The sequence below is a fragment of the Cephus cinctus genome, unplaced genomic scaffold (genome assembly GCF_000341935.2).
Source record: "Cephus cinctus unplaced genomic scaffold, Ccin1 Ccin1_scaffold0330, whole genome shotgun sequence".
NCBI lineage: Eukaryota > Metazoa > Arthropoda > Insecta > Hymenoptera > Cephidae > Cephus > Cephus cinctus.
In genome coordinates this window covers 2,490,303-2,508,458 of record NW_014333027.1, presented here as the reverse complement: position 1 = coordinate 2,508,458, position 18,156 = coordinate 2,490,303, and the positions used below count along the sequence as shown (strand labels likewise).

At 41.1% G+C, this 18,156-nt stretch overlaps 2 protein-coding genes and 1 long non-coding RNA gene across 4 annotated transcripts; 2 read left to right on the top strand and 1 right to left on the bottom strand.

Annotated features, from left to right (window-relative positions):
- Positions 1-6,268, top strand: LOC107266963 (serine-rich adhesin for platelets). Of its 2 annotated transcripts, XM_015738050.2 has the most exons (6): positions 1-349; positions 1,550-3,000; positions 3,049-3,597; positions 3,721-3,934; positions 4,017-4,193; positions 4,285-6,268. In XM_015738050.2, the coding sequence occupies exons 1-6, from the start codon at positions 301-303 to the stop codon at positions 4,425-4,427; spliced, it is 2,583 nt and encodes an 860-aa protein (XP_015593536.1). In that variant the 5' UTR covers positions 1-300; the 3' UTR covers positions 4,428-6,268. The 2 variants fall into 2 exon arrangements, with proteins under 2 accessions (XP_015593536.1, XP_015593535.1); XM_015738049.2 differs by having other exon boundaries at positions 1,550-3,597.
- LOC112494186 lies at positions 4,455-18,137 on the bottom strand. The gene is made up of 4 exons (XR_003059378.1): positions 18,081-18,137; positions 17,379-18,025; positions 9,857-10,445; positions 4,455-9,639 (listed from the first exon to the last, which is right to left on the bottom strand). It is a non-coding gene; the product is annotated as an uncharacterized LOC112494186 (long non-coding RNA).
- LOC107266958 lies at positions 11,327-16,477 on the top strand. The gene is made up of 2 exons (XM_015738043.2): positions 11,327-11,858; positions 15,961-16,477. The coding sequence occupies exons 1-2, from the start codon at positions 11,579-11,581 to the stop codon at positions 16,053-16,055; spliced, it is 375 nt and encodes a 124-aa protein (XP_015593529.1). The 5' UTR covers positions 11,327-11,578; the 3' UTR covers positions 16,056-16,477.
- Positions 18,138-18,156: the final 19 nt, after the last annotated feature.

Here is an 18,156-nt window from a genome sequence, read left to right as displayed (position 1 = left end):
GTGGGGATTCACCTGGTTTTCACTGTAATAACCACTAACAGCAAGAGCAGCGAATTTTCAGTTTTTCACCAACTAGCGTTTAGTGCGTTACAGTGTTTCCTTTTGGTTTTTTCACAATTTTCGGGCAGAGTTTTTGAGAAATTTTCAAAAGAATTCCATTCCTACTTGTCCTTAACGTTGAGATCTGCGGTTTTTTTGAATCCGTTAATACAACAGATAATCGGATTAAGTTCGATTGGTGAAAAATTATGAATTTCTGTTAGAAAAAATTAAAATTTTTGACTGTGAAAATACAGAAAGATGAATCGTGCGTGTTTACTTCGTTTTTTAACAACTTTGGCAATTGCGGGTGAGTTTTTAAAAATTTGTGGTATTTAAAAAACGAATTTTACGAAGAGACGCCCAGTAGTCGCATTGAAATTATTGAATACTTTTCACTGCCTTTTCATTCGGTTTTTTTCGTAGCAACGAGTAGCAATGTATAGAAATTTTGGTTCATTCTCATAAGGTAGTGGTATTGGTTCGGTATTGGTTGTTACATCGTATTCAGGATATTGACTTGTAAAAATAAGGTTAACTTGGACTAATGATTCTTAATGAATATCACGAAATATAAATCCCAGGAAAATAAGCCTAAGTAACTCGTGTTACTTTTATAAAATGTCTATGTGGTTTATACGTTAAATAAAATATATTTTTTTATTTCAAATAGGATCATGCGTATAGTGATATAAAATCTTGTCTATCTTTGACGTAAATGATATAGTAATTTCTGATCCACACGCTAATAATTATCAATCGCTGCAGTAAATTAAGCGTTTTCATATCTATGGTGAAAACAAAAACCTTATCAATTTCATAGGGCCAAAAACTCTTAATAAAGTTTGAAATTGATGGAAATCAGTCTGTTATTACGAAGACAATCGACATATTTTCGAAAAAAATACTCAGACTTATCTTGTTTATACAATAAAAAAATATAGAGTATAATCAATAAGGTTGCATAGTATTTATTCTTTGTCATACAGGTATCGTCAATGTATCTCCTACTGTGTATTCAAATTATTGACGCGCCCTAGTGACCCGTTATTATTATCCGTGTTTATTAATGAAAGAAAAGACAAATTATTGACTTATTGTATAGGAAAATAAAATTCTTGCTAATTCGAAAATAAATAGAGAAAATTCTTGATAACACGGAAGTTTTCGGGATCCAAGTTCACACTCACTGATATTTACTGATAAGAATAGAGGGTCTCTGTAGATAAGATTCTATGATTGCAATCGTATTGAGAAAGAGTATCCAAGCAGGGGACGTCACTGCAGCTCGTATATAGATCCATTTAAAAGTTATCGTCCATTGTTTTGCTATCGGAAACCTTTAAATGAATATTTTTTGAAGTAGGTGAATTTGAAACTGGTAGCTTTCGAAACTGGTCCGAGTTGCGTAGAGCGATGTAATAATTATGTTGAATCCATTGAATGATATATGGGCAAAAGATAAAACTTAGGTAAGCATAATAAATATGAGGTGTCATTTTCATTTTAGCGACGACCCTTGCCGTTGAATATTCAGAGAATATTCCTGTTGTGGACTTTCGGATACTCGATCGAGTTGACGATGTCAACTATGATGGCACTGATACAGCTACGGAATTGGTTACGGATGAGAGTTCAATATCCACCACAGAAAATGCAACAGACTCTATTACCGAATCTACATCTGAATTCACAACTAATTCTACCATAAATATTATTACCAATGCTACATCTGAATCTACGACAGATTCTCCAACAGAATCGACGACGGATTCTGGAATAGAATCCACAACAGATTCGGCAGCGGAAAGCACGACAGATTCTGCAACAGAATCCACCACAGACTCTATTACAGAAACCCCGACTGACTCTACAACGGAATCCACGACAGATTTTATAACAGAAACTATGACTGATTCTCTAACGGAAACCACAACCGATTCTGTAATGGCAACCACGACCGATTCTGTGATGGAAACCACGACCGATTCTGTAACGGAAACTACGACTGAGTCTGCAACAGAAACCACGACAAATTCTATAACGGAAACCACAACCGATTCTGCAACGGCAACCACGACCGATTCTGTAACGGAAACTACGACTGAGTCTGCGACAGAATCTACAACTGACTCAGCAACAGAAACCACAACTGATTCTGCAACAGAATCTACGACCGATTCTGCATCTGAAACTACAACCGATTCTGTAATGGAAACCACGACAGATTCTGTAACGGAAACCACGACTGTTTCTGTAACGGAAACTACGACCGATTCTGCAACAGAATCCACAACTGATCCTGCAACAGAATCCACGACCGATTCAGCAACAGAAACCACGACCGATTCTGTAACGGAAACTACGACTGAGTCTGCAACAGAAACCACGACAAATTCTATAACGGAAACCACAACCGATTCTGCAACGGCAACCACGACCGATTCTGTAACGGAAACTACGACTGAGTCTGCAACAGAAACCACGACAAATTCTATAACGGAAACCACAACCGATTCTGCAACGGCAACCACGACCGATTCTGTAACGGAAACTACGACTGAGTCTACGACCGATTCTGCAACAGAATCCACAACTGATCCTGCAACAGAATCCACGACCGATTCTGCAACAGAAACCACGACCGATTCTGCAACAGAATCCACAACTGATCCTGCAACAGAATCCACGACCGATTCTGCAACAGAAACCACGACCGATTCTGTAACGGAAACTACGACCGATTCTGCAACAGAAACCACGACCGATTCTGCAACAGAATCCACAACTGATCCTGCAACAGAATCCACGACCGATTCTGCAACAGAAACCACGACCGATTCTGTAACGGAAACTACGACCGATTCTGCAGCAGAATCCACAACTGATTCTGCAACAGAAACCACGACCGATTCTACAACGGAAACCACGACAGATTCTGTAACCGAAACCACAACCGATTCTGCAACAGAAACCACGACTGTTTCTGTAACGGAAACTACGACCGACTCTGCAACAGAATCCACAACCGATTCTGCATCTAAAACCACGACCGATTCTGCATCTGAAACAACGACCGATTCTACAACGGAAACCACGACAGATTCTGTAACCGAAACCACAACCGATTCTGTAACGGAAACTACGACCGACTCTGCAACAGAATCCACAACTGATTCTGCAGCAGAATCCACGACCGATTCTGCATCTGAAACAACGACCGATTCTACAACGGAAACCACGACAGATTCTGTAACCGAAACCACAACCGATTCTGTAACGGAAACCACGACTGTTTCTGTAACGGAACCTACGACCGACTCTGCAACAGAATCCACAACTGATTCTGCAGCAGAATCCACGACCGATTCTGCATCTGAAACCACGACCGATTCTGTAACCGAAGAGAACTCAGAAACAACTACTGAGGATTCACGGACGACGCAAGCCACACCGGATTACACATGGTCAATTCATGATTCAACCACTGGAGTGGCCTGTACTCTGGCTACCATGTCAATCACGATATCAGTCCCCTACACGAAAACGGACGGAACGGTACGACGATCTCTTCCACTTCATTGTACTTTAACGAGTCTATTCTATTAATTCATGCCCAAAGGAACAATTTTATTGCTGCTATAATCATAAATTAATTTTATGAACATTATCTTTCCAAAGGCATCTTCCACCAATCTGGAGGTACCGTCAACTGCAGTACCAACCGGAAGTTGCGACACTGAAGATTCCTACATGACTCTGTCATGGTTTTATACAGAAGCTACGTCAACCAACACTCTTACATTTACATTCACCAGCGATGCCTCTCAATTCGCCGTGGATAGTATTCGAAGCAGTCTTTACCTAGATGATACAAATTTCGAAGATGCGGCAGGTACAGGCTGTTTAAAAACATACCAAGTCCTAATTCCATAAAAAAAAGCCTACATATTCTAAAATTTCCATTACTCTTCTAGAAGCCTCATTACAATCGAACAGTACCACAGGCTTGAATCTATTCTCGGCGCCCTTAAACACTGGAATTTACGTATGCAGCGTCCCGACTCAGGTGACCCTCAACAATATCACACTAACCATTAGCAGCGTATCCTTCATTGCCTTCAATATGAATTCGGATTACTCAATGAGATCAGGTAAACTGCTTTTAACCACATTTATTCCACCATCCTGCCAATTAAAAAAAAAATCTTCTTCATCCCAAACAATTTAATTTCTTTCTTTCAGAGAAAAATTGCATAGTCGAAGCGTCATTCAACGTCATTGCTGTAGTCGCTGGGGTAATCGGTGTTATAGTAGCAATTGGAATTATATCCTTCTTCGTCTGGTTTTGCAGAAGAGAAACAGACTTGCGTTCTGAATTGCCATAAGAGAAGAAATTATTTCCTAAAAATATCTTTTTTTTTTTTTAATTACATTTGTAAATAATTCATGGACACTGATATTAGGCAGCGCTCGAAATTGTTTTTAACCAAAAAAAAATCAACAGAATAGGAAAAGTGTTTATTGCTGTGAAAAAATAGCTCACTGAGATTTGCGTCGGTCGTAACATAACTATTGTAAATATTCGATTAGGGCTACGAGCATGATAAGCGACTACCATATAACATACATATACCCGAGACGTTGCTCACCAGCCCTATCATTCTCACAAGCCATAAGACGCATACATGACAGTATTGTACTATTTATTCAAAAAGAGGTTAATCGTCCTGTGAATTTGCCATACGTGTAGAATAGTCATTATTTATATCGTAAAATTTTTATTAAATTATGAACCACATTATAAGTCCAGGGTAACTCTATATCCTGTTACTAATAAATTATCTCTAGCCTAGCTTAAAGTATCCATTCCCCTGGATATTAAAACTACTGCTCTCAGTATCCAAACACATGGCGCTGGGAAAATATTCTTTAATTGCATTCACCACGATCGAAGCATTTTACCATAGGGACCCTAAAGTCTACTTCTCGTCACGGATACGCCCAACGATTATTCGCTAAACTCTGACATTTATCGCGTCATCTGTACCTATCGTGTGAATTTCATGTACGAGCATCGCGCATGCGCACAGACGGACTAGCTCTTACTGTGGAATATGGAATTCTTACACGAGGAAGGGTTTGCAGGCAGGCATTGGGGTAAACGTAAATAGGGTGGATACCAAAGGGTTATGTATAAAAAAAATGGCCGCGTGTTGTACAATATTTCTTTTGTTATTTATATCATTTTATTATAGGACAATTAATTAGACCATATGATAGTGAACTCTTCCTGGTTCACCCTTATGGAATTTAAAATGTAAAGGATCCACCCTCAGTTTAGCACCTGGATATCACATATCGGATAACAGATGCTTGCTTCCGGGACTGATATACGTGATATGGTCCTTTTTTATTATTTTTATTTTATCAATCCTATATATTATTCAATTTGGATAGATACGTGTAATTAGATTGAACAAGGGACATACGGTTTATGAGTGTATACTAATTATGACTATATTTACAGTGTGTATATACATATATATATTGCCCCATAAAAATTATTGAACCCATCAAATGGGACCGTTTAACCAGGATTTTCTCACGATACGTATTGCTATTTCCTGGGTCATAGTTCACGCGTCATCGATTCCGCACTTGAAAAAAAAATCTATTTTGCAATTATCTTATCGGATGATTGCAACGGTTCCCACGAGTATTTTTGGGATTAGTTTCACATTCTGTGGATACGTGTCAGGCTGACGTTAACTGTATTGATAAGGAAGAAAAGAATTTAATGAATATTTCAAATGAATGATATTGAATATATTCTTGAATATTTTCAAAAAAAAATATTTTTTGGTTATTCGAAAAATTTGTTTAAAAAATTATTAGCTATATTATTTTTCTTTGCTTTACCTTATCTGTCATATGAGCTGATACTGTTAGGTATATATCACGGTACTTGTGCTGTAAACAATTGTTCATTAATTCTGTAACCCATCCTCAGTCCCATATGCCACACAGTGTATGTACACTATAAACACAGGAAGCACGTGTTTTACGTGCGTGCTTACTTCCGATTGGCGTTGCGTGCTTCATTAGAACGTATGCCTAAGTGCGCTGTCACTACGTCACTGTCCCGTGGAAGAATCATAAAATCGTGTTGATTAGTATAAAACAATAGTTGAAGGGAATAGAAAAAAAATGTCAAAAAGAAATTGTTTTTATACTTGTAAAATTCAAATTTAGTAGAACGTATATACGTTTTCCCGCGCTTTTTCCTTTCCCGCGTTTTCTTACCTTCCCCCAATTTCTTGATTTTCTTCTTTTCCTTAGGATTTACGTGGCCTTTCTAAGGTATGCCTTCTACCAAGGAATATTACCTGGCTTCTCCTTCAAGCCGCGTCAGCTGTTCGAGTTTATCCGACATAGACATAGTATGGTCCCTTTAAAGTTTAAAGGTCTCCGGTATAGTATTCTATTATGTTATACGTGGATTCGGGTTTTCTTACTATACGGTATACAATGCCAACTCCCTTGGCATAAGGTGTCTACCTTGTGTACTGTGAACAGGCGAACTTCATGGGAAAGTGGGCAGGACAATTTTAGTCTAGGGACCCTAGTTTCTCGCCAGGGTGGCAAGTGTATTTTATGTCTATTGTTAAACTGCTTACGAGCGGAATGAGGGTTGCGCAGGTCTTTCCTTAAACTTTTACGAGATCACTTACGGGTGGTATCCCTGGTATAATCCTCGTAGAAAAATAGGAATAAAAAATTCTTATACTGCTCAAGGACGAAACTTCTCCTCCATTGTATCCTTCAGAAAATCCATACAATATCGCTTATACAGTTTCTTCGAATTTCTTGCGAATTTCCAACTAGACATGAGAAATCGATAGGATCTATTAGACGGTATTGAATAACTTTTTGTAGATGCTAATAAACTGCTGAATTTTTACGATGGGTCCAGTCAGGCTCCTCTTAACAATTTTAAGAGACGCAAGAACGGCACGCGCTACCAAAGGGTCTGCTGGACCTGGCACGCGCGTCCTTTCTCGAATACTCAGAATCCATTTGTATTTGGCTCGAGATGGCCACTCCTTTGTTTTCTCTTCTTGGTATTCCAGGCTACCCCTACGACTTCCTCGAGTTTCCTATTTCATTTTTTTTCTATTTTCAACCCACGCGAGTCCTACGTCCCGAGGGAGCTCGGACGAGAAACCGTACCAGAAGTCCTGTAGGGAAATCCATCTAATCGATCTGATGGATCCTTCGTGTGGTCCAGGTTGTAGGTCCAGGTCCACTTTACTCGAAGTTTAGAAGCAGATCTTTAATTTTTTCAGTGAATTTCACATCCTGAAGATCATTCACGCATCTTCTCCTCCACATCTTCTTTGGAATGCCGACCGTTCTGCCGTCTTGAAAATACAGCGACGCAGATGGGATTGTGTTTAATGAAGTCTGGCGAGTTGCACCTGCCACTTTCGACCTACGGCCGTTACAGCCTCGAGCACCCGCCAAGAAAACTGGCAGACTTCTACGATCCACCGATGAAACGGACAGTGGCCTGAGGGTCCAAAAATTGGATCCAGAAGATTCCCCTTGCTGATGAACCGACAAACAAGGAAATACATTAAGGAATTTCATCCAAGATTCAATGGAGTATGATCATCCCACGTAATCCGGAGTACAGAAGTTCCCAAAGAATAAGTAAAAATTTCATACTCGCTACTCGGATCAAAGTTCATCAGACAAAGAACTATTACTGTTTAATTACATTATCGCATCTGGCGATCCTAAAAGGATCCACAACCCAGCGATCGAGAGATCTCACACCCTGGAGAGCAGAACCGCAACCCCCCAGAAGTGGAGAGAGAAAACAAGAGGAAGGCGTGACTGAGTGTTTCTCGATCCAGCTGCCTTCTGGAGGCCGAACCTGATGATCGTCGACGGCGATAGAGGATACGAGTAACCGGCAGATACTGGCCTGGATGTTAGCGAAATGAGACAGGATGCTAAAGGAACTTGAGAAGAAGATTCCCGACGGCAGCTGTTATTCCCTCAGGAGATTATTCCAAGGTTTACAAATAAAGCTAAAACATCATTCACGGTCGAACTTCCTGCAGATATACAAAAACCAAAAATCAAATCGGCTGATCGACGAATCATTCGAAGTTTTAATTAACGGTTGGCCAAGAGAGAGAACCAGCATCCGGTGTTAAACTGCAATTCAACATCCCAGTAATCCCTGTGGGACTCAGACATTTTTTTATGGCAGTACATTATATCATGTATATAATATATAAGAGTCAGTCTCAATTACTCGGAAGTTCCCAGCCAACTGTGCATTTTAACCCACGAGTTTGCGACTCGTTATTAAATTTTCACTGTGTCTAACGGCCGGCGTACATAACCTACAAAGCTACTAAGGAAAGGGAGTAAGGATAATATTTATTGTCTAGTCTATGTGAATATCCTGTGGGTTTCTGAATCCACTTGGTGTTAGACAAGGCCAAACACATATGAGCTCCCCAAGCTTTTTCTACGCTCCTGTTTCTAACGAGACTAGACAGGAAGTGGCGCATTCAAACCCCCCTGTACCTTTTCAGCTTCCTCCCACGACCCGGGGGAGCGCGTGCTCCATCCAGGAGGGGTTCCTGGCGTGACCAGAAATCTGGAAATATCCCAGGACATCTGCATAAGAGCAGCTGACGCTGTAGGAACTAGAAGAAAACCCCTTTTATTTTTTTCTCTCTTTCTCTCTCTGAACAGTTTCCTTTTGAAATTGTGAAGAAGCTAGTTGGTTTCCAAAAATTTGGAAAAAATCCGTTGAGCCCAGGGCCATTGTGGCGTTCTTTTATACAGGAATGAGTGTAGGAAAGGATTGTCCCTGTACGCGGTGTCACTTATGAGGTCTTGTAGTAAAAGAGGACCAAGGGATGGCAGACTTGAAAAAGTCCTTCAGGATATAGAGGGTGTCTCGTGGCAAGCAGATGACCAAACAAGTACGTATACTACGTGGATATCATATTTCACAAGGGATTCTGTTTGTTTTCCGGCCATTATTCGTACCCACTATTTTCACGTTGCTCCTCTTGTGGTTTTCTATGCAGGGGTGAGATAATCAGAGGATAATAATTTGCTAGATCCAGAGGATCATTCTGACGGTCAAAGGAGCATCTCTTGTTCCTAGTAACCCATGACCCATCAAAGGAAACCGACTCTATCTATATTATCTATACAGCTCTCTTATATCTGTTTTTTTTTTCTTTCTCTATCCCATAAAGAAGACTCTTGACCATAGCTATACGTACTGAACGTCCATTTGCAAAAGAACAATGGCGTTAGGTATTAGTGGGTTTTGGTATGTTCGTTGGTTCGTGTGGGCAGATGCTGCCAGGTGCTCGGACCGAACGCCGAACAGAGAACTCTGCGCCTAAAGGGTAGAGTTTCAATTTTCATTCCTCATTCTACAGCGCACTGCACTCGCCTTTCTTGCCGATGAAACCGCGTCTCGATGCTCGTCCACGTCAGCTGCCGATCACCGGCCTCGAATTTCGATGGGCCAATAGAAACCCTCCCATATATTTCCAACTGAAAAATAAAAAAAACGTGGCAAATTTAAAAAAATATTTTTTAGCAAAAACCCTATAAAATGTGACGACAGTGAAAAAAAAAGGATAAAACCGTTAGTCCCTGTAATTGGTATTTTAGCGTTATAATTTTTTCTACCAAATTTCACGTAACTGACGATTAGCTTAATTTAGATGAAAATAATTATTTTCAAAACGGAAATCAAAGTGTACCATACCCCACGTCCTGGCCGCACCTGCAAAGTTGCCACAGTCATTATCCTGGTTGAGACATGGAAAATTGAGGAACGTCGCGCTAATCGTCTTCGTGGCTAACTACATCCTGGGGGACCCCCGCGGATTGGATCCTCAATGATGACGTCACGGCCCCATGAAAGGGTTCCGCTCTGAAGAGTATAGACCGGAAGTTCCTCTGCATCGGGAAGCCATGGGGGAGTATGGGTAAACGATTGGTTGAGGGTTCCTAAAACTATTTGGGTTTTAACGGATATCGATGCTTCCAATTGGCAAGAGGAAATTGACGCTCCAATAAATTGATCAGTGTAACGGTTTTCGTAGATTGGTGAAGATTCGAGTGAAAGTGAATTTTACTTTTTGGAAATTCTTCAATGCCGGAGAGATGAGTGGTCAATTTCTTTTTTCTTCTTCTATTCATTCAACCAGATGAACTATAGCGACGGGTATTTGTCCTGCTCGAATTCTTCGCGGTAAGAATGTTTGTTTCTCCATAGAAGGCTATGGGATGAATCATCGGCGATCCTATGGGAATGAGTCATTAAGGTGGCCTCCCTGGAATTCCTGATGATTCTGAAACGAGAGTCAGCGATTCTCCTTTACACTGCTTTACTAGAGCTCATGCATAGATATAAATCCCATAATGCAATCACGAATTAGCGTTACGCTCTGTAACCATGGTGTGGTCATGGTGTACACCTGTCCGTGCCCGCATCCTCTATAGGCACTATATTCTTAACCCTACTATTCCGTAACGGTCGTTTCTACCCCCCGTGCACCCCAACATAGCGATACACTCACTTAATATTCTCCCCGTTAAGTAAGGTGTACATCTATTTATAGGATTAACGAGATATATATATTTTTTATGATTAAATTGTACAATATATGTATATATATATAGTTTTCTCGACTTCAGTTCGGATATGTATGCGATTCTCTCGCCCAGGAAAATCGTGCGTTGGACTGCAAATGGCAAAATTAACATACGAATTGTTCACATCCGTTCATAAAATTACATGTAATTGTACTGGCAGTGATGATTGGTTATTTTTATAAAATTTATAATAAAAATATTATGGACCGAAGTGAAGCTGAATTTTGAATACGAATAATGTGTGAGAAATGTTGGGTAATCCTTAGAAAAGTCTTCGGGAATATGAAATGATGTTGAGTCGCCATTGTGAGGATTTAAATCAAATCCAAAACGATAATAATACAAATCGTGATCGCTCTATAGTCTCGGCTACTTATAAAAAAGAAAAGAAAAAAAAGAAAAAGAAGCGGGCATTTCATGGTGCGAGTTCCCCCATTAAAATCGCTTAGCATAATCCGTTGGTCGGATGATGGAGAGCGCGCGCTTTTTACTGCGCACCCAATTCGGCGCACCAATCAGATTTAAAGTATTGTACAGGTGGTGGGGAGACCTCGTGGCTCCAAACGGGACTGGGTTCCCTCTTGCTGACCAGAACCAGTCGGACCGTGGAGGGAGCAGGATCATCACTGATCTAAAGATAGTTTCTCGTTTGGAAATACATAAAGCACATCAAAGTTCTCCGAATCGTTTTTCATATAAATTACACATCTATTGGCGAGGAGTTTAAGGACTAATCACAGTGCTCGGAATAGAAGTTTCCAGAAGAATTTACAGGAAAAACATATCAATATAGAGAACTTTGAAGAGTGAGAATAATTTCTATCTGGAGATGCTTGCCGCGTCAATCTGCCGTGAGGTGCACTTCACCGTGCTCTCGTCAACGATGTCCAGTCGTGTCCCACGCTGCCTCTTCGGGCCACCTAACCCTAAGGATACCGTGGAACTTCTACAGGAAGCCCTAGACATGGAGAGAACGAAATTTGCCAGGAGATGGGGCGTGGATCCTACGTCAGAGGACAAGGAAAATTTTCAAAAGAAGAATCACGACAGGATCGAACGTTCACCGAGAAAGAGGAGTAATCCTTACTCGAGACAGACTAATATTCACGGTAAGTACCATTATATTTGACTAGCGTAGAAATATTTTATTCACGATTCACACACGATTAACGGGAGAGATCGTTAATTGGATTTCCGGGAACGAGAGCTCGTGAGTCGATTAAAAAAATAATTCCTCGAAACATGAAAAAGTGATTGAAGAAAGGACTGCCGAAAATTCGAGAGAAGTCTATGGTGAATAAACATTTTTACCAAAGGAGCACGTAGTTCTAATAAAATGTGTAGTCATTGTCGGTAAAGTGGCGGGACGCAGAAAATTAGTTAAATTTCGAACCGATGCACGTTTGCGAATAAGGTTGAAATAATACATCAATAAAATACTACGAAGATTTTCGAGAGACGATAAAAAAAATGTAAGGCCTCAAATTCTGTTTAGTAAGTCCCAAAATATATCATATACAGTCCCAACAAGGAAAATGCGTCGTACGGTTTTGGCGGCAAAGGACCCCGACATCGAACAACGGTCCACCGTGTTGTACGGTACGCCTGAAGGTAGGCGCAGACTGGGAGTCGCGTGGCTAAAACCTGTTTTCCATTATCCTCCAGTCCCTCCTGAAGTCTCCATCCATCCGTCCCACAATACTATATCCTCCTCCTCTTCTGTCCTTCCCCTCTCGCTCCTCCTCAACCTTCTTGGTCATCCTTACCGTCAGCTTCTTGTTTTACACCTCGCCTCAAGCTTTCGTTTGAGGGCTACCGTTTTATCCCTTCGAAAACAACGTGAGAGGGCCCTACGCGCTGCGTACGCCGGAACCATAATAAGCATGGTTCAAGATATCCCTAGAAGTCGAAGTAACTAGACTTTCCTGAACTCTAGAGAATATTTAATAATATTCTCTAGAGAACTCTAGAGAATATTATTATATCCACAGTGATTTATTTAGACAGTACTGAACCGATGTCCTCTAGCATTGTAATTACTCTGATAACCAGACTCTCCACTTGCTCTCTCGGGATTATCTTTGTTTGCTCTTGAAGATTGTCCGAGGTCTGGGACCTCAGGATAGATGATCCGTTATGGGACACGTCATAGTCACAACGTAGTAGAGACCATGAGGATTCCGCTTAGAACGAAGAAGCAATCGAATAAAAATTTGCTTGCATTATAAAATCGTATTCTTTGTAACTGATTTGATAAAAATATTTGCCATCCATCCAACATCTTAGAATTGAAAAATGAAGCTTTTAATATCACCTTAGTACCGCTATTGCTGTCAGTCTAATTTTCTTTTTTAGATTCATACAGTCTTCTGATGGTAATAGGGATCTAGAAGGGAGACTGTTCTACGCACTGAGTTTTCGACTGGCGTGATTCACTCGAATGAGTCACAAAGTTCGAGGTGAAATACCTAAGGCCCTTCTGACTCATCAAAGGACCCACTTCCTTCTCAAGAAAGAAACTTGCTTCGATCGCATTCTTCGAATTCTCCCGCTCTTCATCACTCGTGATTGCAGCAGTCTCATGGAGTTCTGAAACAGTACAGAAATACATAGACTTTGCAATGCTCAAACTATACCTACAGCAGTTACCCCATAGGCATCCTGACTGGATTTTGCGCAAACTCGTTCATCCGCGTAACGTTCCTGGTGCTAGAGGTCGTTTCACGCAGTTGAGTAAATGCCGAGTGAGACTTCCTCGAAGGCCTACCAGCCTACCATACTACCATTGGGTACTCATCCTCAGAAGTGTCTTATGGAACCTTTCCCAGTATGCTATATGACTAAGAAGACTCTCTGCGGGGCTTTAAAGTTCATCAGCCCGCAACGGACCCACGTCCCAATGCTCGCTTAGCGACACCTGTTTGTTTCCATACCTTGAGCGTTCATCTAAAACGCCTTTTCCCACGACGTTAGTGGCTCCTAGACGTGACTGTAAACTAACCTAACCTAACTTAATCTAGAAAGAAGATGGTGTTTTTAGGAGACCTTTCGAAGGCCGCGAGCCATCTGGCTCTTGATCGCACTACTTTACCTTCTTTCTTATCCCTAGTTGCAGAAACACGTATTACATCGATCCCACCGTCATTATCCACCAGTATCTCACCGGACTGAGAAAAGGGTTTACGATATAAAAGAGCCTGTAATTTCGCGTAACTCGTGCAGAGATCGATACCGGCCACGATTTACGACTGCAATAAAAAGGGTCACAGCCGCGATGCCGCAAGGCCCAACATCCCGTGGAATGTAGAGCAATGATCGTAACAAAAGGCTCGGGAACGATCATGACGGGTTAAACTCCGTTATCGCGGATGGCACGAATTACTCGGAGCTTTTTCAAATTGCACTTGCGCTCGACGTCTCAGTCGTAAAATAAATCGTCGTAACGTCAAAGAAATGTATCTTTCAGAATATCACTGAATCTCGCTACAGCCAACATATCGGATCGATCTTGAGTTTTACAATTTTCTGAAATATCCTGACATAACCTAAGAGTGTGCCAGGGACATGGCCAGATCGTATAAAGAGAAGCGTCCTTGCTGCGAGGAGGAAGGGCAAAAAAGAAGTCTTTATTGTACCTTCTCGATTTAAAGGAACCTTTGGGGCTTCCTGGAGACTTGGAACTGTTAGAAGAGGGGGTTGCGGGGTGGAGGGGGAGGTCGAAAGGAACAACAAAGAACCTTCCCCGATTTGAACCCACCACCCCTCCGTTCGTCTCCAACCGACGTATCTCAGTGCCACCTCTCTGCTTACTTGCCCACCGTTATTCCTCAGGGAAATCCTTTGCGCAGGATTTTCAATGACTACGTGGTACAGGTAAAGGAAGACACTCAAGATTCTGGCTCCTTTATAGGGGATAGGGCTTCTTCATTTCTTTGCTCTGACAATCGGCTGGGAAACAGATGTTGGTTAGTGCACCAAGACGGTGGTATCTCGACGAAATTTCGGGAGAATTCACGAAAACCTTGGAAGATGCCATATGGCGGACTTGGTGTGCGTAGTGAAAGGATACCTCAAGAGGCTGACATATGGTTACTGCACCTTAAGTTTTTTTTTTCCGCTCTTCTTTTTTATTGGCACTATTTTTTTTAATTTGGTCAAGCTGCTCTATTGGACTTTGAAATGTCTTTATACGTTCGATACTTGCGTTACGTATACGGATCGATACGGATTTCTTGCTTACAAAAGATAACAAAGTAAGGTTGATTTAGGACTGGGATTTGTAAACTCTAAGGATTCCACGTGTTTTGGGTATCTTTGGTATTTCCGTGAAGATATGTGAGGGGGAAAAATATGGGGAGCAAACATGAAAGATAAAATGGGATGAAGGGAGGGAGGAGTGAGGGGAGGGCAGGAGGTAATGAGCGAAACTGGAAGATTTCGGTAGTGGCGAGACGGGAGGGGCAGCACCTGTCACGTGTCCCTGCAAAAAGGTGGGCCTTAGGGCTCCACCAAACTAGGGAAAGGGACTCAGGTGCTACCTGACCGAAAATGGGGTAGGACCCTTTCGAAGACGTTTTGTGCTAGGAGCTATTGTCGTGGAAATTTCGTATTTTCTTGGTCGCTCGCCCTTCTCTCTTGCCCCTCGCTCCATCCTGCCTACAGGTTGTCCCATACGCGGCGTAAATAAACTGACCCAGCCAAACATTTTTTGGGCCTTACCCAATATATGTGTCTCGATGTAGTTATCAGAGCTCTTATTCCTTTGTTGTTCTTTTCTTTTCGTTCTCCTTACTACTGTTGGTACCCATGAAAATTAGACTGATTTCTACAACCGTTTTTAGCAGATGCGGGGCCTCACTGCCCGCATCGATTCGATCGCTAAACCGGATCGGTTAGAAGTCGTTTAAGTGTGCTGGGACTCGCGAGTGAGGCACCTGGGCCCCCATTTTCGAAGAGGCCCTCTCTCTCTCTCTCTCTCTCTCTCTCTCTCTCTCTCTCTCTCTCTCGATCTCTTTCTCTTGGCTCTGAATGAGAAAGACAATAAAAGCAAAGAGTTATATAGCTTGATTCAAAAGTAAAAAGGAAACATTTGAAAGATCGACCTGGACCCTGCGAGGATACAAAACCTCTAACATACGTAGCGTGTAGTGTGCATACATATAAGTGCGGTAAGTGGATCCTGAATGAACTCCTTTTATTTTCTCATTGCAGATTACTGGCGCGCGCGCAAGGTCTGCGACATGAATAAGAAGAGCACTAGCGACGCCAAGCAGCCAAGTACAGAAGCTTCCAAGGCACAGAACTAAGCGGCGCTTCCGTCATTCGCACGACCAATGACAGCAAAGATGGCAGGCGTATCGAAGACTGCACTTTGTATAATCGAATTTGTATATTTATTGTCTTATCACATTCGCTACTTATTAGAGTTATTAAGTATTAGCCATTGATACTAGCGTGCTAGGTGAGAATTGATTTTTTTGTAAATATTCGCGATTAATTAATGGAGGTTTGGGGTGGATCCCAGGAGTCCGAAAAAAGTGATAAGGAGGGAGTGGGCACTTATTTTTATTAACTATTTAAATTTATACGTTATTTTAAACTTCCTCTTGGATCTTCTCTTGATCCTGACGGGACGTTTGAATCCTTCCGTCAAGATCAAGAAACAATGGAACACTCCTTTCTCTTTTTCTCTCTCTCTCTCTCTCTCTCTTTCTTGGCCCCTCTGTCTTGTATTCTGTATAGATTCAGAATGGAGTGTTCACTAGAAACAATGGAACACTCCTTTCTCTTTTTCATTAACTATTTAAATTTATACGTTATTTTAAACTTCCTCTTGGATCTTCTCTTGATCCTGACGGGACGTTTGAATCCTTCCGTCAAGATCAAGAAACAATGGAACACTCCTTTCTCTTTTTCTCTCTCTCTCTCTCTCTCTCTTTCTTGGCCCCTCTGTCTTGTATTCTGTATAGATTCAGAATGGAGTGTTCACTAAAACGACTTCCTGTGTGATCTCCACCGGAAGCCTGAAACGGTTGATTCTTATAATGGAACAACGATGCAGCGCCTCCAAAGACTAACTTTTACTAATTTAATCTAACGCTTCAGCAAAGTCCCCATATATTTAGAATGGGAACACTGAAGCGAGATCCTATGTATATCTGATCTTAGTTCGTAAAAAATTTCTAGTCAATTTTAGCATTTAAGAATTCCAACGAATAAATAATGATTAACATTTCATATGAAATTATAGTCTTATTCATGCGACGTCCTTCAAACGTCATCCGATACTCTCCTAACCCGTAGATCCTCAAGAATCATCGATAACAATAGTTTCTCAGTATTGTCTACCCATACGTCAAAACAATGATTGGTAAATAGAAAACTTATTCAATGATACTACAGTAATTCAATATCAAACGATATTAGTAACCTGCAATATCTCGAAGAAAAGAAATCCATGGATCATCGTGTTATCGTCATTGTATTTATCAAATCTTTCAATTCTACCAAGAAGAATAACAATCGTTATCTCAAATTTGTAAATAATATTAAAACTAGTCATCACAATGCCATACGGTACACGGGCACTACCTAACCTAACCTAACCTAACCTAAAAACTGAAACTTACTAGCACAGACATAATTAAACAGTCGCGTGTTCGTCGAATGTCTAGTAGCACGAGTTGTCATCGTCCACGTTCGGCACCTTTAAAACAGACAGGAATATTAGACAGCTGAGGACACGTTCCTCAATTGCACTTTATTATAACGTACCCATCCACCTGGACACGTGCCATGGTGGTCTTCTAGAAATGCATGGGGGTTAGGCATCAAGCTCTACCTATGGTGGCACGTTGCCTACTGCGTCTGTGTGTTTATATAAATGTACGCACTCATATACAAATACATATATTACCTTCAAGGTGTATGAGGGTGGCTGCAAGTTGTACGGTTAATTACAATACTGATGATGCACCGTAGAACTCCATGGGAGGGACTGGAGGAACCCCATAGGACGCAGCTGGTACAAGGTTAATGGTTGTCATCCTAGCTGGCTATTTTCGGTAATAGAAGCTAATTTCGTAATCCCTCCTTTCAAAGTTCCGTTAACACGTAAATCGACATCCTATGTATAATGGGCTTATTGAAAATTTTCAAATTTAATGCACGAGTTACCAGTCGATCAATCATAAATCAATTAATTATCTGGTATGTTCTTGTGTTGTGTACATTTCTTGGAGGTTATAAATGCTCGATATTGAATGCGTTTATTACACTGCAAATCGAATTGTCATTAATCGTACTAATATAAACGTACAAAAGACACTAACCGTTGATCACTATTGATCGCACATGTTACACAATCGGCATTCCGCACTGAGCCGTTGTTATTACTTCTCGTTACGC